The 25,767-nt window shown below is 41.9% G+C and overlaps 2 protein-coding genes across 3 annotated transcripts in view; one reads left to right on the forward strand and one right to left on the reverse strand.

Annotated features, from left to right (window-relative positions):
• Positions 1 to 1,757: 1,757 nt before the first annotated feature.
• On the reverse strand, positions 1,758 to 13,110 carry gnsa (glucosamine (N-acetyl)-6-sulfatase a). The gene is made up of 14 exons (XM_034163160.1): positions 12,809 to 13,110; positions 10,603 to 10,662; positions 10,203 to 10,409; positions 9,850 to 9,915; positions 9,545 to 9,643; positions 9,204 to 9,371; positions 9,008 to 9,090; positions 8,793 to 8,911; positions 8,503 to 8,606; positions 8,326 to 8,427; positions 7,523 to 7,633; positions 7,183 to 7,293; positions 6,926 to 7,086; positions 1,758 to 2,826 (listed from the first exon to the last, which is right to left on the reverse strand). Exons 1-14 carry the CDS (start codon positions 12,950 to 12,952, stop codon positions 2,760 to 2,762), a joined length of 1,602 nt encoding a protein of 533 aa, XP_034019051.1. The 5' UTR covers positions 12,953 to 13,110; the 3' UTR covers positions 1,758 to 2,759.
• Positions 13,111 to 15,643: 2,533 nt separating this feature from the next.
• Positions 15,644 to 25,767, forward strand: part of tbc1d30 (TBC1 domain family, member 30) — a 61,457-nt gene continuing 51,333 nt past the window's right edge. The window contains exons 1-2 of one of the 2 annotated variants that reach the window (XM_034163146.1): positions 15,644 to 16,192; positions 23,223 to 23,387. In XM_034163146.1, coding sequence (XP_034019037.1) covers positions 15,769 to 16,192; positions 23,223 to 23,387 — 589 coding nt within the window. In that variant the 5' untranslated portion in view covers positions 15,644 to 15,768. The remainder of the gene's footprint in view (positions 16,193 to 23,222; positions 23,388 to 25,767) is intronic. The other variant, XM_034163147.1, reaches the window with a different exon arrangement.

Consider the following 25,767-nt stretch of genomic DNA (forward strand, 5'->3'; position numbering starts at 1 on the left):
AATGACTTGTCGTTAGTTTAAGTTTTATTTGAGCTGTAATTCAACTTCAAATGAACACTGTTTCATCCCAAAGACGTTTGCTGGTTTTATTGATCTATTTTTTGGAGCGATTGATAACCTTGAAGTCCAAATAACGTTTTTTTTCATTTAAACTGACGTTTTCATCACATTTGGACACTGCTGTCAGTATCAATCACTTTGATCAGTTTTCAGGGGAAGATGATAAAGCTGAACTTTAGCCGTCAAAGGAACCAGAACCAGTCCATCGGGTCGGTTTCTTTATGAATAGTTACCAAATGTGGCCTTTTGTTGAAGCTGTGGCTATTAAAGGTTAAATTCAAACAAAACAAAGATGTTTTGTGTGTTTTCATGAATGTTTTACTACTTTTTAATTTTTTTCAGACTTTATTGATCCCAAAAAAGGACAATTATGTTTACACTCCAATTACCTCAGACAAGATACAGCAATTAATCCACAATTACTACTTGTTTACCGTAATAATGGCACACATCAAAATTAAAGACAACACATATACATTGACATTGTTTATGTGCACTGTACTTTTAAATTTTTTTTCTTTGATCAGTTACCTGAAGTTACACTGAACTAAAATATAAACACTTTTGTTTTTGATCCCATTTTTCATGAACTCAAAGATCTAAAACATTTTATCTATACACCAAAGACCTGTTTCTCACAAATATTCACAAATCTGTTTAAATCTGTGTTCATGAGCATTTTTCCTTTGCTGAGATAATCCATCCCACCTCACAGGTGTGGCAGATCAAGATGCTGATTAGACAGCATGACTATTGCACAGGTGTGCCTTAGGCTGGCCACTAATAAAAGGCCACTCTTGAAATGTTCAGTTTAATCACAGCACAATGACAGATGTCACAAGTTTTGAGGGAGCCTGCAGTCGGCTTGCTGACTGCAGGAATGTCCACCAGAAATAAGTCTTTGTGAGTTCAGCTCATGAAAAATGGGAGTGTTGCCTTTATATTTTTGTTCAGTGTATTAAACAGATTTTATTTATTCACATTTTAGGTTTTCTGAATTTAATCAAAATTTTACACTTTATTATTGTGAAAATGAAAAAAATGTCTTATGTAGATTGTTGTGCATTTTATAATATTTCTACAAATGTCTGCTTTCAGGCTGAAAGGTTCTGGTGACCCGTGCTGACGACCTGCCTCAGATCCAGGTGTGTTTACTGTGTCACCACAGCAGCCGACAGGTGTTTCTCGCTGTACGCTGATATGAACTTTAAGAACTCTGTGATCACTGAGGCTGTGGAGGAGCCAACAGGTCACAGGTTTGAGGACTGACGTGGTGAGATCATCATCATAACCCACTGTGGTTACTCTATACACACACACACACACACGTTGCTTAAAGGTGTCAGTTTGACGGGTTGGAGGTCGGCTGCTTTTTTGTCGAACCAGATTTTTCTCAAATTTACTAAGTAACTGAAATGTGTAGACGGTGACCAACAGGGGGCGCACTTGAGCTTTTTGGATGTGTGTGCCAAAAATTGCGGGCAACAACTTAAACTCTCACTCATCTTCCACCGCGTACTCCAATTGAGGGTTGTGGGGGGCGGAGCCTATCCCAGCAGTCACAGGGCGTGAGGCGGGTTCACCCTGGACAGGGTCACATACAAACACACACATTCACACCTACGGACAATTTAAAGTTTCCAGTCCATCTAACCTGCATGTCTTTAAATGTGGAAGGAAGCTGGAGCACCTGGAGAGAACCCACACAAACACGGGGAGAACACACAAACTCCACACAGAAAGGACACAGGTGGACCCATGACTTTCTCACTGTCAGGCAACAGTGCTAACCACTAAGCCACTGTGCTACCTACAACTTAAACAAACAAAAGGTAAAATTGATGTCAAATAATGAAACTGTTCATTTGAGAATCGCCTTGCTAAAGTTTCACCTCATTTAAATTAATTACTGTGTGTGAACGGGAGTGAACGGGCACGTTTCCTCATTTTTCTGTTTTAGTGCTGCGTGTACTCCCGTAGGATTTTCATGCTAAAATTGTTTTGTTGCTGTTTGGGTTTCAGACTGTCAGAAAGTAATGAGGTTCAAATTTTCAGACGCCTGGATACGAACAACTTGTCACCAGTTTCAACAAAATCAGAGCATCAGGTAATTTTAACCCCGGGATGACCTCGAACCATTGGGCTGTAACCGCTTGAACTGAAGATTGGAACAGAGGCAAATATATACTTTGTCCAACCCTTAAACGGAGACAAACACGTTAGTGTACATTAAAACACAATCTGACCTGATTTCACATATTCCTCTCTACTAACATTGTCCCCCCCCCCCCCCCCTTGAAGAAGGGGGGCAGCAGCTGAACCCCAGCTTCACAGTTAATACAAAAATACTTCTGTTTAAACAAACAAAATTTAAAAAGTGTGCAATCCATGCTCCACTCGACACAAACTGTTATTTTGATGTCATTCAGTGAAATTCTTGGGAGTTTGGTACTTTTTATTAAATTGGCACTGTAAACATCTAAATGTGTGTTTCTTGTTTTGTTTCAGTGCAGATGGAGAATAAAAGTGGATTTGAAGCTGTTAGTGTGAAATAAACTGCACATTTTCACAAACACACACGGGGCCCCACCCCCTTCAGTCTGACTCTGCCTTTTCCGCTTGAAATACAATGGCAGCAGTCAGGCGGAACACAAAATGCCATCCAGCTTCTGTTCCCTCGTCTGTGTGCAGACATGTGGTCACTTGGCTTGTCTGAGTCTGATGAGCCGCCGGCCAGAAAACATCTGACGAGGGTCAAACTTAAACCTGAGAAACAAACAAAAAAACTCCAAATCAACTCCTAAACACTCAAAGAGAATTTAGCATCAGTTTGCTCAGATAGACTATGGAACAGCACAGCCCCCCCAACATCACCACCACAAAGGACATTATCTAATGCAACTTTTTTCCTTTTATGCAGGATTTATCATTTTTAAAGGCTCTTTATATAATGAAGTGATGTAATTAATTATTTTTCCATTACTAATTAGTTTTCTGTCTAATTTATTGAATTTAAATTTACATAGTTCAGAAGAGAGGTGTCAATCGTTTCTTTGATGTTGTGGGAATTACAATTAAATGTATTTTTTGTATTAAAAAAAAAAAAAGAGCCAGTTGAGGTGGTTCGGGCACCTGGTGAGGATTCTCCCCGGTCATCTCCATAAGGAAGTCCAACTGGGATGAGGCCCCAGGGAAGACCCAGGACACACTGGAGGGATTATATTTCCCAGCTGGCTTAGAAACGCCTCTGAATGCCCTTGGAAGAGTTGCAGGACCTGGCTGAGGATAGGGAAGTGTAGGGTGAGCTGCTTGCTCTGGTGACACCATGTCCCAGACCCACGTAAGTGGTTAAAGATGATGATGATGACTTTATAAAAATTTAAGTTTCATAAGTTTAAAAAATCCTTGTTGCTCATTCATCTGTTTAACAGTAGGTTTAATTGGCAGAATGTTTACAAATTGCTGCTTTGAACCAAAACAGGAACTCTGGGCCACATGTGGCTCACAGGTCCCAAAGTGAGCAACTCTGGTCTACAAAACGAGTGGAAAAATTGGTCCTACAATTTCCCAAATAAACTGCAAATTATGTACAGTAAAACTCCAACATAATAGATTCAGGTGAACCTGTGAATTTTGTCCATTGTAATGAAAATTCCTCATAAGTATTTAACGGATTAGTTACAGTCAGGAGGCACTGAACGATCTTTGGGGAATTAGCCTTATGTATTTCTTTTATTAAAAGCCTGACCTTGAATCGGGACCTGCTTCATTTAATGGCCGGGTCAAAACTTTCATCTGAAAAAAAAAATTAACGCCTGCCTGAAATAAGCGCCAAACATTATGTGCATTAAAAATAAAACTACATTTGGCTGAGTCACTTTTTTTTTTTTTCAAAGTCCGCTGTGGAGTGTTACCTTAAAATCCTAAAGCCTGATCTTTGGCTGCTTTCAGTGATGCCGGTATTTGGTTAGACTCTTTCTCTCCGATTGTTCTGTCTGAGTTATTTTCATTAGTTACTTCATCCAAACCATCAACATGTTTATTAGACCCCATTCCTACCAGGCTGCTCAAGGAAGCCCTACCATTATTTAATGCTTCGATCTTAAATATGATCAATCTATCTTTGTTAGTTGGCTATGTACCACAGGCTTTTAAGGTGGCAGTAATTAAACCATTACTTAAAAAGCCATCACTTGACCCAGCTATCTTAGCTAATTATAGGCCAATCTCCAACCTTCCTTTTCTCTCAAAAATTCTTGAAAGGGTAGTTGTAAAACAGCTAACTGATCATCTGCAGAGGAATGGTCTATTTGAAGAGTTTCAGTCAGGTTTTAGAATTCATCATAGTACAGAAACAGCATTAGTGAAGGTTACAAATGATCTTCTTATGGCCTCGGACAGTGGACTCATCTCTGTGCTTGTTCTGTTAGACCTCAGTGCTGCTTTTGATACTGTTGACCATAAAATTTTATTACAGAGATTAGAGCATGTCATAGGTATTAAAGGCACTGCGCTGCGGTGGTTTGAATCATATTTGTCTAATAGATTACAATTTGTTCATGTAAATGACGGCATTGCTTAAATTTTCATTGTTACGCAGATGATACCCAGCTTTATCTATCCATGAAGCCAGAGGAAACACACCAATTAGCTAAACTGCAGGATTGTCTTACAGACATAAAGACATGGATGACCTCTAATTTCCTGCTTTTAAACTCAGATAAAACTGAAGTTATTGTACTTGGCCCCACAAATCTTAGAAACATGGTGTCTAACCAGATCCTTACTCTGGATGGCATTACCCTGACCTCTAGTAATACTGTGACAAATCTTGGAGTCATTTTTGATCAGGATATGTCATTCAAAGCGCATATTAAACAGATATGTAGGACTGCTTTTTTGCATTTGCGCAATATCTCTAAAATCAGAAAGGTCTTGTCTCAGAGTGATGCTGAAAAACTAATTCATGCATTTATTTCCTCTAGGCTGGACTATTGTAATTCATTATTATCAGGTTGTCCTAAAAGTTCCCTAAAAAGCCTTCAGTTAATTCAAAATGCTGCAGCTAGAGTACTGACGGGGACTAGAAGGAGAGAGCATATCTCACCCATATTGGCCTCTCTTCATTGGCTTCCTGTTAATTCTAGAATAGAATTTAAAATTCTTCTTCTTACTTATAAGGTTTTGAATAATCAGGTCCCATCTTATCTTAGGGACCTTGTAGTACCATATCACCCCAATAGAGCGCTTCGCTCTCAGACTGCAGGCTTACTTGTAGTTCCTAGGGTTTGTAAGAGTAGAATGGGAGGCAGAGCCTTCAGCTTTCAGGATCCTCTCCTGTGGAACCAGCTCCCAATTCAGATCAGGGAGACAGACACCCTCTCTACTTTTAAGATTAGGCTTAAAACTTTCCTTTTTGTTAAAGCTTATAGTTAGGATTGGGTCAGGTGACCCTGAACCATCCCTTAGTTATGCTGCTATAGACTTAGACTGCTGGGGGGTTCCCATGATGCACTGAGTGTTTCTTTCTCTTTTTGCTCTGTATGCACCACTCTGCATTTAATCATTAGTGATTGATCTCTGCTCTCTTCCACAGCATGTCTTTTTCCTGGTTCTCTCCCTCAGCCCCAACCAGTCCGAGCAGAAGACTGCCCCTCCCTGAGCCTGGTTCTGCTGGAGGTTTCTTCCTGTTAAAAGGGAGTTTTTCCTTCCCACTGTTGCCAAGTGCTTGCTCACAGGGGGTCGTTTTGACCGTTGGGGTTTTTCCGTAATTATCGTATGGCTTTGCCTTACAATATAAAGCGCCTTGGGGCAACTGTTTGTTGTGATTTGGCACTATATAAAAAAATTGATTGATTGATTGATTGATTTATGCTTCTGCAACTCCGTAACTCTGTGGACCTGCAATGACATCGACGTGCGCGTGACACCCTTTTCATGTTCTCTACCACGTCTTAATCCAATTTATAGCAGGAACAGCGGCTTTTTCTGGATCAATTTGTCCCTCAATAAGCTCCACCTCTTTATACAATCATCAACCTCCAAACCAGCAATATGGTATGAACAATTTCCTCCATGAATTCTGGGTTATTTGAGCGTCTTTCTTCAACTTCGTGTTGTGAAGGAAGGAGTGAAAACGTAAAAGTGAGAAATCGCAGCTCTTTGCAGCCTCTATCATTTAGCAGGTGCACGTCAGGCTAAGAGGAGGGTTCACAGCCCCACAGAGAGCGGTTCTCTGTGGGGCTGCGAACATATCCCACACCCAGGGATATGTGTGGAACTTAACACATATTACAGTGCAGGGAGCATTTTGTTAATAACTGTCAGCCTTGAATTAAGCCCTGCCTCGTTTAGGCACCGGATCTGAGTACAGTTTGAGGAAAAAAAAACTTTTAATCAAAGAAATACGGCCCCACTTTGCTGGAATTGACGAGTGTCAGTGCTGAACTTCATTTCATACCTCTGTTACTGGGCACGTCCAGACTCATCTGTCCGGTACAGGTGAGGGGTTTTTAAAGGAAATACATTATGATGCGGGGGGACGTTTTGTCCAATGTGAGCGAAAATCTGTTATAGAAAATCCAGTATATACGGTGTTTATCACATGGAAAACAAAACAAAAGCAGCGGGACTTTTGTTTTTGTCTGGTGAGTGTGAATATCCAGTTCATATGATGATGGTTTAGGTGACTTTTACTGTATTTTGTCCAAATAAACTTTGAATTCAGCCGAGCAGACAGTTCTAATTTGGCAGATCAGATTATGGACTTGGACCTGGCACAGGCCTGTGACAGTTTGAACAGTTGACTTCCTTTCCCACTTAAACAGCAGCCCCCACATTTATCTGTGCAGGAAATAATCTGCACCGTGCGTCGTAGGCGCCGGGTGTCCGACACGACTGTCCGGAGCACGACTGCAGCATCATCAGTCGGTGGTTCATCTTCTCCAGGACTTCCTTGTCGATGGTCTTTGCGATGTTGGTCAGCTGGTAAGGGTCGGCCGTTATATTGTAGACTTCAACAAACACCTACACAGACAAACAATATGTACACACAAGCTTATCAGAGTGGGGGGAGTCTGGAATCACTGTTATCGGAGTGGGAGGAGTCTCTAAAATAATTACTTCACTGTCGTCAAACTCGCAGTACTGCAGGTTGGCAGAGGGGGCGATGGTGCGCACACAGGCGTAGGTGTTGTTGTAGGCGTCCTCACACACGCAGTCCGGGAAGCACTCCTGCAGAGAGATGACAGACGCTAATGCCGTGTACGGGAGACGGCGAGAAACTTTAAGACATAACGTAAAATATGTCTCAGAGTACCATCGCTGACCTGCAAGAAAAAAGAAAATTACGAAAGACCTTTTAAAGCAAGTCTGATTATGAATTCTACGTTTCAGTATAAAAGACGAGTCGTGACAGATTAGACGTCATTTAAAGGAAACAGATGCTTTGGTGGCGTCTTACAGTTACTCCCGGGCCCAGCAGGGGGCAGGCTGGGTCAGACACGTTCCTTCCTTCACCTTCATACTCCACCAAGAGGTCGGTTCTCCAGCTGCTGATGTTGACTCCACCCTCCTGCAGACACAAAGTGCACATCCTGGATGGTGAACAATGGACACGCCCCCAGTGCCTCCACACACCGGTTTGTGCTGGAACGTTTCCTGATGAGATATCTGAGGCAGCGGTTGTTCATGATATTAAACATAACAATTTGGCTGCAGGTACAGCACACTTCCACACAGTGGCGCTCTGACACTGAGTGGCGACGAAAGAATCCTTTAGCGCCACGCAGTATTTATCTGTGTACTGCAGTAATGATCCATTATTTTTCTTATAAAAGAAACAAAAACTTGAATTTGTGCAGAAATCATGAGATCCAGAGATGATATGATCACCGCATGGCGCTACGGCAGCACTACGATAAACACACATTGTATTAGCGTGAAGCATGCCACGCCCAACATGTTAAAAAAAAAAAAAAGATGGTACACATATGAACCATAACCACATGCTGTAGCTAACTGTCTGAGCTAACCGCTAAGAAATAGAAGAACAGTTCAGACATCTGCTGCAGGCGCTAAAGTCTTAGAATTTACACTTTCGCTGATGTATGCACTTGGGGGCTCTTCGTTATTTATTTATTCAAATTAATAAATGAATTAATGGTTATTACTGAGTGAATTGAATTATTTCTTTAACATGTAAAGTGTTCCGTGAACTCGGGTCTCTGTGGAGATAAACTGTTTCTTTTAAAGGTGTGATCTCACCATGACGTTCAGGAAGGACATCCCGTCCATCTGGGTCTCGCTGACGTTGATGCTGGCGATGTCCAGGATGGTCGGGCCGAGGTCGACGTTGGCGACCAGCATCTAAACAGCACAAAGTTGAACTTGTGTCATGACACCGGTCCAGTTAAGCGGTCCAGATGTACCTCGGCCTCGTACCTGACTGGTCTGGTTGGGTTTAATCTTTGGCCCTCGGACCATCAGAGGAACTCTGATGTCAAACTCGTAGAGCTGCCTCTTGTCCAGCGGAAGTGAGAACTGACCTGTAACAAGAGGTCAAAAACCAGAAGGACTCAGCAGATGATTTGAATCCCTGTTAGAGAATCTGGGATTTTAACTCGTCCAACAATCATCAGCTCAGTGCGTCTGAAATCTGAACAGTTCATTTTATAAGACGATACGTTTAAGTTTGTGATATTTGGGGGGATATAAAATGTTTGTGAACACACCTGTGTGGTATCCGTTATCAGAGGTGAAAAAGATGTAGGTATTATCCAGTTCACCTCTGACCTCTAACCTTGTCACTAGCCTCTCCACTAGGTCATCTACGGACAGCAGAGTTCGCCACCTACAGGTAGTGAGGAAGAACAACAACCTGGCTGTTAACTTGTTCACCTGTCAGTCGCTGAAGCCAGACGTTGAGGTGAACGTGTGACGCACTGACCGCTTCCTGAACGCATCGTCCAGAAACTGGACCGATGAGTTGATCATCGGGGTTTTAGCCTGTCTGATCAACCAGTGTTTGTCCTGACGAACGAGACAAAGACACCCAGAGAGTCCAGACATCAACACTAGCTGGATGGAACGCTAACTATTCAGTCAAGAGTCCAGAACCTGGGATTTAAAAACTGAAGCCCCACCTTCCCGTGGATGTTAAAGTTGGGGTCGCGGGGCGCCTTGGTGGCGTTGAACCGGTCCTGGTACTGTGGGGCTGCGGTCCACGGGGAGTGGGGGGCTGGAGTGGACACCATCATGAAGAATGGCTGATAGCTGGATTTGTACTGCAGGAAGTCCAGAGACATGTTGGCCTGATGGAGAGAAAACCCCAAACCTGAGCTTTTCCCACCAGAACAGAAGCAGGTCAGTGGAGTCGGGTTACAATTAGATAAACAACTGGTTACAGCAAACTTTAACCAGGTTTGGGGGTTTTTCCCCCCCTTACAACAGAATAAGAGGAAAACAAAAATCTCAGGTTGCTCACCAGGATGTCTGTCAGATAATCTCTGCTGTAGTCGGCTCCGTGTTTCTGAGCGACTCCGTTCACAGACAGAGTGTAGTTGTAGTACTTTGAGTTCTTTTCCTGGTGCAAAGTTTAAAAAAAAAAAAAAAATCACAAAGTACCCATTTAAAGGCAGTAAAACTTCCTCATACCAGCACTGCGGTGTGAAGTACAAACAAGTTTATCTCTTTGAATCACTGCAAATTCTTCAAACCTGATGAAAACATTCAAACCAGTTCAACAGATAAAGTCCATGAGAAGTGGCTCAGATTCAAACCTGGTCTTACCAGTCCAACCCAGTAGTTCCAGCCAGGAGGAACATGTTCCACTCCGCCAGCAGCAGGGTGTCCATACTGAGGAAAAAAAAACAGGTTTTACATTTTAGACCTCGATCCATAACCAAACCTCAGGGATGGTACCACAGGCGTGCCAACTTCAACAAACAATTCAAAGTAACCCTTAGTTCTAATCTGATTATAATTTGAAAACAGTCCCTCTGCTGTTATGTGGGTTTGATTCCTGGTTTTGACTTCACATGATGATACAAACACAGGTGAATAATATTTTTTTTCCTCTGAATGGTAGTAAGACTGTATCCAGGTTAAAGTACTCTTGGTCTGGGATTCCCAGCGTGGCTCACTTGGTTCAGGTATTTCCCGGCGAAGAAGGTCTGGTATCCGGCGTAGGCCTTCAGCAGGGCGGGGAAGGTGTGGGCCTCCTGGCTCTTCTGCCAGGCCTTGCTGCTGCAGTTGCCCTCGAGGGTGTTGTTGATGACATGATGGTTGTGAGGGTATTTTCCAGTCAGGATACTGGCTCGGCTGGGGCAGCACAACGGACTGGCTACAAACTGCAGAAATGAGGGCAGGACACGGAACTTAACCAGCTGACCAGAGACAGAAAGTAGCTCAGATTTGTTATTTTTAAAGCGAGAACACTGACAAACTGTCTAGAACATCTTTGCAAGCTGCAAGGTTCTAAAGTTCTAGAAGTTTATACGTGTGTGTGTGTGTGTGTACAGGTTCTGAAAGCGGGAAACTTACTGCGTTAGTGAATGATATTCCTGCCCCACCAATGAGTTTTTTCGTCTTGTTCAGTGGACTCTGGAAGGAGCAGATTTTTTTTTCAACAACTTGTCAAATCCCATTTCAGGCAACTCTAATAGATCCTGACCAATATGGATTCCCACCCCCACCCCTGGGGGCCAGTACCGAGATTGGGGAGTAAAAAAAAATGTTCTGATAGAGATATATACATTTAAAAAAAAAAAAAATCAATGACTTAGAACATTTCTTGATCAAACCCTCTTTGAGTCTTTTGTTTTTACTGTGTAATATGGATGTTATAAATAACTACAAATATAACCAAAAACAGACAGACATCAGTCTGCCTTCAACTGAACTTTGTGTTGCATCACTCAGCATTTGCATTAACTTTTTGCCTATTTTGGCCCCCCCACCTAGTTGGCAGCATAGCAACCACGTGTCTGTCTCTGATCGAACATGAATGGCAGCTGGTCCCTTTGCCTCTGTTTCTTGTAATTAATGTGACCATGGGGTGACAGGGTCCCAGCCACGCTTAACAGCACTGTAAACAATGCAATTGGAATGTCCTCTACTGGACAAACTGTATTTTTTCTGCATTGTTTATTCAGTATTCATATCTTCAAAAATAATGCAGATGTGATGGAGGCCAGCAGGAGTCACTGTGCATGTGGTAATCAATAGACAACATGCACTGACATCACACGCAACATGTGGTTATGTTTAAGCAGCCATAATGGACGGCAAGCTCTGTGTACACCACAGCATGGCCGATGCAGGATCGTTAGTGGACGGTCAAGTTACTTTGCCTGATATAGCAAAAGCCCTCAATCCTGAATATCTGAAGAAGTATTTAGAGAAAATACAGAGAATGAATGTTGATCCCTACAATATTTCCCTCGAGAAGTTTGACAGTTTTACTGATTCTGAGCAGAAACCAGGTGTGTGGTATCCAGACATTTTCAACTACTTTATCAACACTCCATCACCCTACAGGAGAAGCCCTGAAGACAAATAAACATTTGGATGCCTACAGCTTCTTCCCGGCTGGATGGGTGCAGAACATGGTCCAAGGCTGAAATTCTACCTACTCACCCGATATGAAGTGTTTGCTGCATAGTCAGGAATACTGGGTCGGGTGCCAAGCCTCTCTTCTCACACTGCTCTTTATCAACGGGAAAACGATAAAGATGCCACTTTATTTATGCCACTCTGCATTTAATCATTAGTGATTGATCTCTGCTCCCCTCCACAGCATGTCTTTTTCCTGGTTCTCTCCCTCAGCCCCAACCAGTCCCAGCAGAAGACTGCCCCTCCCTGAGCCTGGTTCTGCTGGAGGTTTCTTCCTGTTAAAAGGGAGTTTTTCCTTCCCACTGTCGCCAAGTGCTTGCTCACAGGGGGTCGTTTTGACCGTTGGGGTTTTACATCATTATTGTATGGCCTTGCCTTACAATATAAAGCGCCTTGGGGCAACTGTTTGTTGTGATTTGGCGCTATATAAAAAAAAATTGATTGATTGATTGATTGATGTATCCCAGAGCCCTTCTTCTGACGGCTTGTGCGATCAGAAGCACAGCAATGAAACACCATGTTAATATAATTTGTCTAGACCGTCGTAAATAACGCAAAAAAGCAGAACTGATGAATATAAGGTTCAATCATTTTCTGTCCGGTTTGGCTGCATAAACACACATCACGTGATCCGTGACATCACCTGCACAGTATCTATAGGCCCCACTCCCCCACAGCCACTCGGGCCAGAACCCGGGTTTTAGCAGACTGGTCAGAGTATCCGCCTCCCGTGACGCTGTCAGCTCGTGTCCAGAGCCGCTACACAGACATGGAAAGGCCAATATTACTGCCCAGTCGATATATCGTATATATCAAAGTACCACAGCTTTTAAAGTTATTGGTCTGATCCTATGTGGTGGATTAAAGCGGCGCTGACGGATCTGGAACAGGAGCAAAGATTTTATTATTCCTGATCAATTCTTTCCTCCCACGCAGGTTTTCAGAGCTACCAGACGCAGGTTGACATCACGACTCATGAGTTTTGAAAAACGTTGGCACTGGTCAGAGGAATTGATAAGGTTTGAGTATAGATTTGAAACGGGTTCTTTTTGTAAATGGTCCTGAATAACGAACAGAATCAGAACTGGACTAATGTTCTCATTCTATGGAGACGAGATGGACAAAATCTACGTACCAGACCCCCGATTGTGACGTCCAGGTCATCGGTGAGGATCAGGACGATATTCGGTTTTCGGTTCGTTTCGGCAGAAACTCCGCTGAAAACCAAGATGACGCAGATAAAAAACCAGTCTGACACACGGAGGCCGGACCGGGCCATTTTTACACAGTTCTGTCACAAAACTTAAACTGTCCTCCGCGGACCTTAAAAAACATAAAAAGCCACAAAAATTATTATTTTTGGTTGTTGTTTTGTTTTATCTGCAGCCAAAGAAGTCACAGGCCGCCATGTTTGAAGCATCACTTCCGCTTTGACTGGTCATGTGACACTCTTGTACGTAAACATATTTTATATTAATACATTTTAACTGTCAGAACAATGAGTCATGCGTAAATATAACGCATAAAATAAATGTATACGTTTTAAAAAAGTGGATCACTTTGAGTTTTTTCTTTTTTAATTTCTCTACAAATTGTTTTCTAAATTTATCTCACATAGCTTTTGTGCATATGAATTCAATTTCAATTTATTTTTCCATTTATATAGCGCCAAATCACAACAAAGTTGCCTCAAGGCGCTTCACACAACTAAAGTCTAACCTTACCAACCCCCAGAGCAACAGTGGTAAGAAAAAACTCCCTCTGAGGAAGAAACCTCAAGCAGACCAGACTCAAAGGGGTGACCCTCTGCTTGGGCCATGATACAAACACAAATTACAAAACAATTCACAAAACAAATATACAGGAGATGTTGCCATGCACAGGACAAGAGGGTTAGAGAAAGAGACACCACACCCATCTCTGGATGAAGGTGCACCTCAAACAGAGAGGGAGAAAAAAATAATAATAATAAATGAATAATAATAATAAAATACATTAAAATCCATGATTTGCCTAAATATACCACTAGTTAAATTTTTTGTTGAAAATGACACTTTAAGTAATTTTTTTTTTTTTACATTTCTCACATTATTTTAATGAGTTTAAATAACTAAAGTAAATCCTGAAAATCTGACTACAAAAAAAAAGCAACCACTTTTAAATTTTATATTTAGTTTTACACTTAAAAGAGAAATCCTCAGTCAGCATAACTGTAGAAGATGATAATTCGCAAATAACCCAGGTGCCATTATGCAGGTGTGTCAGCAAAGTTATTCAGTTGGCGGGTGCTGCGATTGGTCAGCACAAACCCCGCCCCCACACACAACCAGTTTCTGTTTCATCTTGTAAACTGCTTTGCACACCTCTGGAAAAGAGCAGGTGTTGAATATGAGGACTCTTTGGTAGGATTTACACAGAAAACATTTTATGGTTTTACTTTAAATGTGAGCATGAAAAAGAGAAATTTGGATGTTGTCAGATGATCCCTAACATGTCCTTTAGTTGCAACTCAACAATGAGAAAATAAGTAAATGTTGTATGTTATGTGAGTGGTGGGAATTTACTCAGCTGATCCTATTGCACTTCATAAACAATAGCCTTGGTGTGCTATGGAAACTGAGGGTGCTGCAGAGCCACATCAGTCATAGAATGTTGTTTTTGATGCAAACTGAAGCTGAAAACATAAGATTTTGAAGGGCAAATATCAATTTTCTGGTGAGGTAATATTGAAGCAACTAAAAGTCTTGAGGGGGCATTTGAGGGACTTGCATTGTGAGGGACATTTTGGACATGTGGTGTGGTTATTTGTGCATGATTGAGCACATAGGTGCCTCAGTGTTGAGGACCCCAGTGACTGGAGACAGTCAAGGAAGTGCCCATGTTTCATCTTGCTGCGGCACACAAATAGCCTACTTTCAAGAGGTGGCACTGGATTGGTTGTCTGCTTATGTGGTTGCCATGCAGGACACAGGGTGGTTTCATGGTGTGGTGGGTGCAGTGATGCATGGCACGAGTGTATGTTCCAGGACTTGACTTGCAGTGAGCAGAGAGTATTGCTCTGTCACGGTGCAATGGGCCCTTCAACCACATAAGCACCAACTAACTTTGTGAAAATTTCCTCAAAAATTTCAACTATATTTGTATTGTCAAGTGTGTCAATAGCATGGCCCAAACAGACGGTCACCTGTCTGAGTCTGGTCTGCCTGAGTTTTCTTCCTCAAATCATCAGAGGGAGTTTTTCTTTACCACTGTTGCTTGTGTGCTCACTCTCAGGGTTGGTAAGGTTAGACCTTACTTGTGTGAAGTGCCCTGAGGCAGCTTTGTTGTGATTTGGTGCTATATAAATAAAATAAATTGAATAAAAATTGAAATTGAATTGTGAATCAAGCAGCAAAATGGCTTTAGTCACTTTGTTTAACCCAATCATGTCAGTTTTTTTTTGTTTTGTTTTTTTGGCCAGACCAATAAAATTCCTGGAAATCAGGGGGGCACAGCCCCTTTCAGTCCTACCCTGGAGCTGCCCATGACTGTACTGTAATCTTTATTTATTAATAATACAAACTTTACAGGATACTTTTTTATAACTATAACTAATATAATACAATATGCACAAATGTCACAAAACAAAAAAATATAGCAGTATTCAGGAAAATATTGTAATCAGTTTTATTTTTACATTTTGTAACACATTCCTGGTTTTATTGCTTTTTATATATTTAATTAAGGAAACATTTTTTAAAAAGCAACAGCAGCATGAAAAAGAAAAAAAAAAACATTTTGTCGAAATGGAAATAATGGTAAAATAAACAAATACGTAAATTGTAGCTGCTCTCTGATTGGTCAATCGCGCACCTGCTGCACCTGTCGCGCGAGCTGCAGAAAGTTGCTCATTGGACTGTTCCATTGTTCAGTGAGGGGGGGGGGGAGAAATCCAGACACCTCGAGGAAGGAAACGTGGAGCTACAGACAGGTTTCAACCTCCAGAGGAGAGGAATGGAACGCTCCAGGAACTCCATCCTCCTGCCGTGGAGCGAAGAAAAGTTTCTTAAAGCTGAGAAAAAGTCGGAAGAAATGACAGACATATTTTGAGTAATTATGGCGACGGCGGTCAGACTCAGAGGGAAGGAGCTGGGGGAAGTCGACATATGTGACGGCGCCGTGTTTGTCCACTCGGATGAGTTTTCGGGCTTCCAGCAGTGGACGAGTCCCTCTGAGCAGCTCCGCGGGGACACGTCCTCCCCTGCCGGCTCCTCCACGGCCGCCCGAAGGAGCGGCAGGGCCGAGTGGCCGGGGGATGACGTCACAGGTGGCCGCGCCTCCATCGTGGACTGTCTGCTGGTGGAACTTTATGAGACCTACAGCGGAGGCAGCAGGAGGAACCTGGACAGCTGGGACAGCTCCACGGAGGCGTCCGGCTCAGACGCCTTCCTGGGCCGGAGTAACTCCGGGTCCAGCTTCCTCCAGGAGCTCCAGGAGAAGCACACCAGGAGGCTCCAGGTCAACTACCTCGCCCAGAAAGGTGAGTTTCAGCCAGACTACTGGGGGCTCCAGGAGGAACCCCAGACAACATCAGCAATCGTTCCATCCGATTGCTGCATCAGTCAGGTTGGTGTTTGAGCCTCAGATCACTGGTGGATCTACAGCTGAGTTCTGTGAGCCTGTACCCCCCACGGGTTTACTTAATGCCCACCAGAAATTGGAGCCCCCACACATATCAGCTGACTAATAATATATCAGTCAATATGAGCCTATCTGCATTTTGTTTACTCAATAAACAATGCAGACAAACACTTTGACTGTTGGAAATTGTGTCATTACATTGTCTGTCCAGTTGAGGGTGTTACATTCCAGCTGCATTGTTTACAATGCTATCAAGCATGGCTGGGACCCTCATCACCCCTTGGTCACGTTAACTACAAGACAGCAGCTAATCAACCAGCTGCCAATCATGTTAACTGAGTTACCGTTTTACAGCAATAAGCGACAAGTGGTTGGTCACTGCATCACCAGTTAGGAGGGGCCAGAATAGAAGAGACATTTATTTTATGCAGTTGTGGTGCGATGCCACATGAAGGCAGCGTGACATACAGTGGTTGGTTATATTTGTCGTTTCTGATAATAATGTTCATGTTTCAACTATAAGACCTCGAATCTCCAATTACATTTCTTTGTCATAAGTTTTTAACACTGAAATGTGAGGAATCATTGGCATTTGTGTGTGTGTGTGTGTGTGTGTGTGTGTGTGTGTGTGTGTGTGTACATATCAGTATTGTAATGATTTATTTGTTTGACTCCCTATTTTTTTCAATTTATTTTCATTTATATAGCAAGAAAAACTCCCTCTGAGTAACAAACCTCAAGCAGACCAGACTCAAAGGGGTGGGCCAGGATGCAGACAAAAATTACAAAACACTTCACAATACAATACCCAGAAATTGTTGCCGGTGCACAGAACATCAGGTTTTCCAAAACAGATACCACACCCATCTCTGGATGGAGCTGCACCTCAAACAGACAGAACAAAAACAATCAGGCATCAGAAAGACAACAAATACAGTATAATTTGTCAGCATTAAACAACAAGAAAAGCAGAAGAAATACTAAGGTGATCATCGGCCGCCCTTTGTTAGATAAAGTTGAGGTCGCGGCCCGCTAAGGTTACTAATGAAATGAATTAAAAGAATCAAAAGCACAGTAACATACTATACCAGTATGCTGCCATACGAAAGGGAAAATAAGTGCGTCTTAAGTCTGGACTTGAAAGTCTCCACAGAATCTGTTTTGTTGACGCAGGGAGATCATTCCACAGAACAGGGGCACGATAAGAGAAAGCTCTATGACCCACAGACTTTTTATTCACCCTAGGGACACAAAGTAGTCCTGCACCCTGAGCACACAGAGGCCAGGACGGTACGTAAGGTTTAATTAGGTCAGGTTGGTAAGAAGGTGCCATTCTGTGAACAGTTTCATAGGTTAGTAGCAGAACCTTAAAATCTGATCTCACTGGGACATGAAGCCAGTGAAGAGATGCCAAAATGGGTGTAATGTGGTCAAACTTTGTGCTTCCTGTCAAAAGTCTGGCTGCAGCATTTTGAACCAATTAGAGAGCCCTAATGCTGGACTGTGGTAAACCAGAAAAATAGAACATTGCAGTAGTCCAATCTAGAAGAGATAAACACATGAACCAGAGTCTCAGCACCAGCCATAGACAGGATGGGACGAATCTTCACTATATTTCCCTAATATTTTATCAACCCCACAAAATTCCCAGTTGGTTGAACCGGTCCAGAAATTTGATCTGTGTCATTGAAAGTCCTGGTTTAAGCCTGATGCTGCATTCAAGATGACTCACAGCCCCCCCCCCAAAAGATAGATCTGCCCCTGGTTTATGCACCGCGGGGACTGACCACATTCACACCACTTACATAAAGTGCAAGATGAGCTTTTATTGTTTGTAATTTGTTTGAATGTCTTTGGTATGAAATGTGTCAGGAGGATTTTTGGGTAATACTTTGTGTCAAACAAACATCTATTTTCTCAGATTAATTAAACCAAAAGTCACTTACATGACCAGCACTACAACAGAGTTGAACTCTGTTTACAGAGACAAAACTACAAAAATCATCAGTCCAGTCACTTATGGGTCTGCTTGTATACCTAAAGGGAGGTTACATCCCCACTGTCCATGAGACCAGATCTGGTGCACCAGATAAGACACTATAATCTGTTTAAGTTGTTTGTGGTGTTATCGGTTAGTTTGCAGACCCTCCAGTTCAGGAACAGTCTTCCTGAGCAGCAGCCAGCTGTTTGGTTTTTTGACTCACCCGTAGAATCCAAACGTGAACTCTGAGACTGTTCTGTTTGCAGTAGAGTCCAGTTTAGAGGAGGAAACGGTGTTGGCGGAGTGTCGTAATCACATGCCATTCAAAACGCTGCAGCAACAGTGTGTGAGGAATCATCAATGAGTGAGCACAACATAACTACCCAGCATGCCTGGTTTTCTCTCCATATCTGACTGGCCCTGGTAAACGTGATTTATGTATTTTTAATTTAAAGAAGGCAAACATTCAGACTTATGGAAATGAGACATAAAAATGCATTTCTTTTTCTATGCTCTATTGTCAAACGTACACAAATTGACCGTGGAAGCCAAACAAGCGAGTAGTGCACATTGTGAAACATGAAGAGATGAGCACATCATTCTGCTAAGGCCAAAAACGCCTCAGATTTTGTCTTTGGAGTAAGAACGTTGTTACCTCCACCAATGAAGTTGGAGGAGCTTATGTTTTCACCCAAGTTTGTTTTTTGTTTGTCTGTTTTTGAACTGCCTGGAACCCACAGTTTTTCATGTATCATTATGAAATTTTTACAGAGGATTCATATCCTGATAGGCAAGAACTGATTCAGTTTTCAAGGCCATATGTCAAAGGTCAAAGTTGAGAAAATTGGAAAAATCCCTATCCTTTAACATTGAACAAATTTTATGAAGTTCATAACTCTGTCAAAAAAGATCAATTTCTTTTGTATTTGAAAGTGAGGTGCAGACTGGCACTCACTATCACCCGGCAAAGTTTGATCCAGATTATGGATTTTTATGGACATTTGAATTTAATCATGAAAACCCCATTTAATGTATATTTGACATTATATCTTAACCAAAAGTACCTCAATCACTCTCATTTTTATGGATTTACCTACACTGCCAAAATTGGACAGCGGTTCCAGTTTTATGCCTGTTTGTCTTCCAGTTATCAGTCGGGAACCAAGTGCCAAAAAGCAACGACAAACTGTGCACAGCAGAGAAAAACAATGTTCTGTGAAAATGATCTGAAAAAGAATTCAGAAACTGAAAAAGTTGAAAGGAAAAAAAAAAAACTGAGTATACTGCAAAAACTTTGATTCAAGTGCATGAACTAAATACATCCTGCTGATATTTGAAAGACGTCTAATTTAGCTTCTGAAAAGTCACTGACTTTGACCTTGAAATTTTTTTCCAAGGTAAAACATGGAATTAGAAACTAGTGTTGGCGGAGGTTTGTGCTCTACGAGCACGCCACTCTAGTTGTAGGTTACGTCTCTCGTGTTTACCACTCCACCAGATCTGGATTCTAATTCTGCACAATATCCAGATTTTTCACTTTGTCACAGGATGACTCCATCGAGGTCAGTGTAGTACGAGTACAGTTTTTATAGAATGAATCAAAATGATTAAAAGTAATCATTCTGTTAAAGTTTCTACATCTGGATGTTTCTTCCTGTAATTTTGACTGAGTTTGTCAGTTTGATCGTATCACCTCAGTGCTGCCTCTGTTCATTGGCCGTTTCCATGAGGGCCTAATTTAAACTTCTTTCACTGACTAAATAGATTTTGTTTTTTTGTGGTGTTGCATCGTCTCGTATCATTGTAGTTATAGTGGGTGTGGCCTTGTGTGCGGGCACGTACCATGTGATCCCTGAGGTTAGACCAAAAGAACAGCTACATCAGCCAGTCGATTATTGTGTTTATAACATTGGTGTCTTATTGTTTCATTACTTTTTTCATGTGAATCACTTTGTATGTGCAGTATATGTGGTGCTGAAGTACTGTATTATTAAATATGTTTTTGGAAGCTGGTCTGACTCCTGAATAATCCTCAGCATAAATTCCTGATCAGAGTAAAAATTGTAAACAAAGAAAGCAGATGTTACGGTACAAAATAGATCTACAAGTGAAGCTATGTGGGACCCGTCACTCAGGTTAGCTCTGGATCAAAGTCAGTGTTTCATTACATCACAAAAGTGAAAGTAATTTTGCAGTAGTTATTAAAGCTGCATGGCCTTTCAAATGTCACAAAAGTGACAACATTTAGTTTCTACTGAAATCCAAGCATTGTAATGTCATTTATTTTTGAAACATGTTGCAAAATTACAGCTCATTTAATGAAGAGAACATATTTATCTGGAGGGAATTCCATAATGAAAATTCTATTTCCCTTTTAGCGCCATCTACAGGAGGACGCGCATATGCGCATGCATGAGGTTTTGAGATTATCTTTGACCGTGCATGATGCACGTACACAGGGTGTGGATGCTAACATCCATAAGATGTCTGTTAATCTCTTCAGAGCTTTTATCTAGTTTTAAAAACAGAGTTTTTAGATTTAAAAGTGTTTCTTTCTCGCTAACTTTTTACAAATATATGAGAAATGGATTTATACAGAAATAAGATACTTTGAAGCATTTTCCGTCATCTTGGTTTATTTTATTCAAGTGAGCAGCCACCTGACGTCATTGGGCATCTCTACTCTGATTGGCTGTGATAGTGACATCATAGATCAAAACTCGCACGTGATCTATGATGTCACTGTTACAGCCTGTATGGGTCGCTATTGAATGTAGTTGAAGGGCGTTTGATCTTTTGAAATTTTCCCCTTCAGGGGAAATAATTATTAGGTTTTCCAGACAACGTGCACTGTGATCATATTATTAATGTCACATTAGTTAAAGACTAATAAATAAAATTATAGTGGTGCCAAAGAAAATTCTTTTCATGACTTAAGTCTTAAAAAAACCCAAAGGCTGTGCACCTTTAAATTAAACAATTTTTATGCATGCAAAGGTGCATCCCTGCAGTTTAATAACATTAAATCCTGAGTGATACTTTGGCAGTTCATAGATGTCACACTTGATGTCATCCAATGTTTCAAATTGTTAAATTTTCAGAGTAAGATTGAAGAAGACAATTTATTATCAACATAATTCAGGCTTATTTTTTTGAAAAAGAAAAGCAACAAAGCTGTGATCAGTTGTCTCTCAAATCTGTGACATTTTCTGTTTAAAAAAAAAAAACCTTGATTTTTAGATTGTGACTTTATTTGGGGCAGTGTGCTGGTTTTCATTTCCTATTTGCCTGCAGCCTGGAAAACAGATTAATGACGGAGATATTCTATGATCTACCAGTCAAGGACGGACAAATTTTAAAAAGTATTAGTTTAGAAGAGGACATGTTCGAAACTGATGAGAGTAAATGTCTGTGTGATAAGATCTGAAAAGCACAGATGTGGTAGGTGCATCATCGGGAGAAAAATGTCAGTTTCTTTAATCAAAGTTCAACTACTGTGTGTTTTTGCACTAACAGAACGGTGAGCAGCACTCAGATCAGAGCCAGAGGTCACCAACCCTGTTCCTGGAGAGCACCTGTCCTGCTGCATGTTTTCCACATCTACCTACTCAAGTCACACCTGATTTTTTTTTTTTTTTTTTTTTTTTTTTTTTTAAGTGATGCTTTCCAGTTCTTGATTGCAGTGAGCAGACGATCACTTTCGAGCTGGCAGTGAAATTTGTCTAAGTGCCCCCACGAGTGTGGTGTTGCAAAACAACATGTGTGGCATGCATGTGTATCGAGCCTTAACCCTATCCCCGCACCCTAACCCTAACCCCACATGTGGCGTGTGGGGGAGCACACTTGCATGACATGCTCATATGTATTTACAGCCATGATCACATGGGGGCCGGACAGCCATGTCTGAGCGCACACAGCTGGGCTGCAGCAGCTACACACAGCGCACGTTGACAGGCTGCTCCATGTGAAGCAGACCGTCAGATCACGCAGCAGGTGATCTGAATGTCACACGTGTCCGGCAAAACACGTGCCACAGGACTATGACAAGCCAACAGCGCCACAAATACACCACTTTCAGTCACGTATCATGAAAAATATGCCATTTGGTCAGTTATGATGTTGCTTTTTTCTCTTTTAAAAAAAATTACATTAATCTCCTTGTTGATTTTAGGCATTTTACGCTCCTGTTATAAGACAGTGATTGTAGCACAGTGGTAAAGTTTCCGTGTGATAATCTGAGCTTTTGTAATTGCAGGTTCATATCCTGTGAGTGGCTTTTTTTTTTCTTTTTTTTTACCAGGGTTATTTAACCATGGGGTTCTGTTTTGCGTCCCCTTTTATTTATTATTTATATCAACCCAGTGATAGTCACTAATTGTACAGCTGGTTTTTATTTTATTTTGTTCCACATCAGCGGTGCGATGTGGTCCAACATGTCCCAGCTGCTCGCATTGTGTTCGTGCACGTGCATGATGGTTCGTGGTTCCCCATTTTGTGTTTGGTTCATGGATTTTCTTCCGGTTTCTGCATCTTTCGTGTTGTGTGAAGGGGCCCGAAAGGACTATAAGTGGCATAAACACTTTGTTCATCACTTAAAACATTTCAGACAATTTAAACCAGTCTGTCCTCATGTTTCCACAATTTAAAGCCAGTTCAAACCAGTTTGTGCTTGGTTTAAAATCAGTTTGTTAATATTTAAAAAAGAAAAGGGCCTTATTATCAGATCTGAGAACATGCAGCAATTCAAAAAATATATTTTTTTATTGATAAATAACTTAATTGGTTATTGAAGTAGATGGTTATGTCTCTAAGATTAAATTTGTGGAACCAATCTTTCAGTATTTGTACCCCCACCCCGCCAACCCCAACACATTATGTTTTATATGAAGAACATAGGAAATGAGACCAAACTTTTTTGTGTGTTTTGTGTTTGTATTTGCTCTTTCAGCGCCCGAGGAGCTGCGGTCAATCATCCAGGAGGTCCGATACCGCACGGCCCTGCAGTCGGCAAAGCTAATACGGCATCTGAAGAGACGAGACCGACTCTGCCACAAACTGCAGAAGAATTATGACATTATCACAGCGTGTCTTCAGGCGGTCTCACAAAAACGACGTAAGAATAATGAGTTCTTGTTTTACGTTGACAGCTGATAGACTCATAGATGTTTGACGTCTGGTCAATACTGCAATGAAAATGTGCCCAAATGCACCTCATAACTCAGACAAACTGGGGGCAGTGCCTACGTCCTGTGAAAGGTTTTTCTGGGTGGGTGGGATTTGGTGTTCTGGCTCTTGATGCTGTTATCGAGGCAAATCCGGCTTTAGTATCTGGACCAGACGTGCCAGCTACACACAGGTCAAGGACTTTTTTTTTCTTCCCCCAGCAGTTTAGCCAAATTGGGGTTGACATCTTCTGATTGAGATGGAAATCAGGAGATTTTTGTGTGTGTGGGGGGGCACAGCTCAGTCCTGACTGTGCATGTCCTGGTTTTGTCTTTGTCTAGAAGGAGTCCGTATGGGTTCAACTCTTAACATTACACTAAATGGTGCAGAGTGAAATAGACTCTTAGTGTTAAATCAACTTGTTAAATTTTAGTGTCATTACAGTTCAAGGTTCCTTTTTGGCATTTACATGTTTAACATGAAAATGAAATTTGTCCTCAGGACCAGTGGCATTATGTCCTAATAAATTGTTAATACTAAAATCAATAATAAAATCATTTCTGTGCTAAAAAATATGAATGACACTTAATAAATTTCGTAATGAAAATATTACCAATATAAAGTCCACCTTCACTCTGTCGCAACATTAAAGAAGCAACAAGTTGTAAAAAGGCGGCTCAGCGGGTCACAGCAGTGGTTGTTCTTCCCCTGATGCTCCGCAGCCTGCTGCCCGAGGAGAGCGCTTCAAACATCCCCCATGATGCACTGCTCCTGCACCCACTGATGTAGATGTCCTTAGTGGAACGAAGGCTGCAGCGAGTGATCTTTTGGGCGGTGACCACCACCTTCTGCAACGTCTTCCTGTCAACAGCAGAGCGGTTCCTGTCCAGGTGGTGATGGAGAAGGTGAGCGTGCTCTCCACCACGCAGTGGGACTGAGGGGGCCTGCTTCAGCCTCCTCAGGAAACGCAGACATAGGTGGACCTTCTCAGTGATGTTAGTGGAGTTAATGGTCCGTGTCAGGTGCCTGGAAATAGGGAGTCTAAGGTATTTCAAACTTTGGACCATTTCCACCACTGTGAGGTGGCTGCTTCTCCTAAAATCCACAACCAGCTTCTTTGTCTTCCCCACACTGATGCACCAGATCTTCCACCTCCTGCTGATACGAGGGCTCATCACTGTGGGATGTCAGTCCCACCACCACCGTGTGGTCTGCAGACTTCACGATCTAGTGCAGTAGATGACAGAATATTTACAGAGGAATCCTTCAAATGGTGATGCAAGCACTAGATGTGGCACAAATCCTCCTTGACATTCCTCTTTTAAAAAGCAGAGTGTCCACTTGAATTTTCAGTAGGAGGCCAGGTAGGGGTCACTTGAAGAATTACACAGAGGTCAAAATTTAAAAATGCTCTAGTCCTATTGAAAACTGTACCACATTATTGTCTGATCATAAAGATTCCAAAAAGGTATAGTTTTTGATTGTTTCAGTTATCTGCTGCACTAATACGGTTGCCTTGAGTGTTGAGCTGTGCAGTTGAATTGTGTGAACAGCAGGGGGCTCAGTACACAGCCCTGGGGGAGCCGGTGTTGAGGGTGATGGAAAGTCCAGTACCTAATTTGGAAGGTGCTGGTCTGAGCAGCAGTAGTTTGTTGAATGATCGTATTAAAAGCAGAACTGAAGTCTAGGAGCAGCAGCCTGACAGAAGAGACTCCACTCTCAGGCTGAGTGAGCGCAGACTGGATGACTGATGACACCGCGCCCGATACAGAGCGGTTTTTCCTGTCAGCTTACTGATGTGGGTCCAAGTTGGCATCAGTGGTCTTTCAAAGCATTTCATGATTATCAGAGTAAGAGCTACCAGATGATAATTATTCATGCTTTTTACTGCTGCACCTTTGGACACAGGGGCAATGTTGGATGTCTTAAGACACACCAACACCACAGCATGGGAGAGGGGGGTGAGTTTACACATGCAGTCCCTTAGAACCCCCAGGAATGGTTCTAAGGGCTATGATGGGATTGACTTAACACTATGATAGAGTTTAACTCTACTTGAAGTGGGACTAAATGTAATCCTGACAGTCTGTTTTACTCTGCATTATTTACTCTAATGATCCACTTTAAGGAGGTGCAGCTTTTTGTGGCCAAGAAATTTAAATGTTCCCTCAAAAGTCTGCAGCAGGATGCTGTTGGTGGATTTTGATTGTACTTAAAGAAATGGAAAAATATGTTGTCATGAAACAAATTCAGCAACTTGTTAGGTATATACTGCTAAGACTTTATCCATTTTTCTACATTTCCCTGGGGGACAAAAACAGAGATGGATG

Source organism: Thalassophryne amazonica, chromosome 22, assembly GCF_902500255.1.
Source record: "Thalassophryne amazonica chromosome 22, fThaAma1.1, whole genome shotgun sequence".
In the NCBI taxonomy this organism is placed as follows: Eukaryota; Metazoa; Chordata; class Actinopteri; order Batrachoidiformes; family Batrachoididae; genus Thalassophryne; species Thalassophryne amazonica.

Bases quoted from the DNA above. Each gene is read 5' to 3' on its own strand.
- gnsa (XM_034163160.1), bottom strand. From the start codon at position 12,952: ATGGCCCGGTCCGGCCTCCGTGTGTCAGACTGGTTTTTTATCTGCGTC. The intron at 7,634-8,325 runs GTGAGATCACAC...TTGTGTCTGCAG, and splicing joins TGTCCTTCCTGAACGTCATG to GAGGGTGGAGTCAACATCAG. The intron at 2,827-6,925 runs GTGCAGATTATT...TTTGTTTCTCAG, and splicing joins CCCGGCGCCTACGACGCACG to GTTTAAGTTTGACCCTCGTC.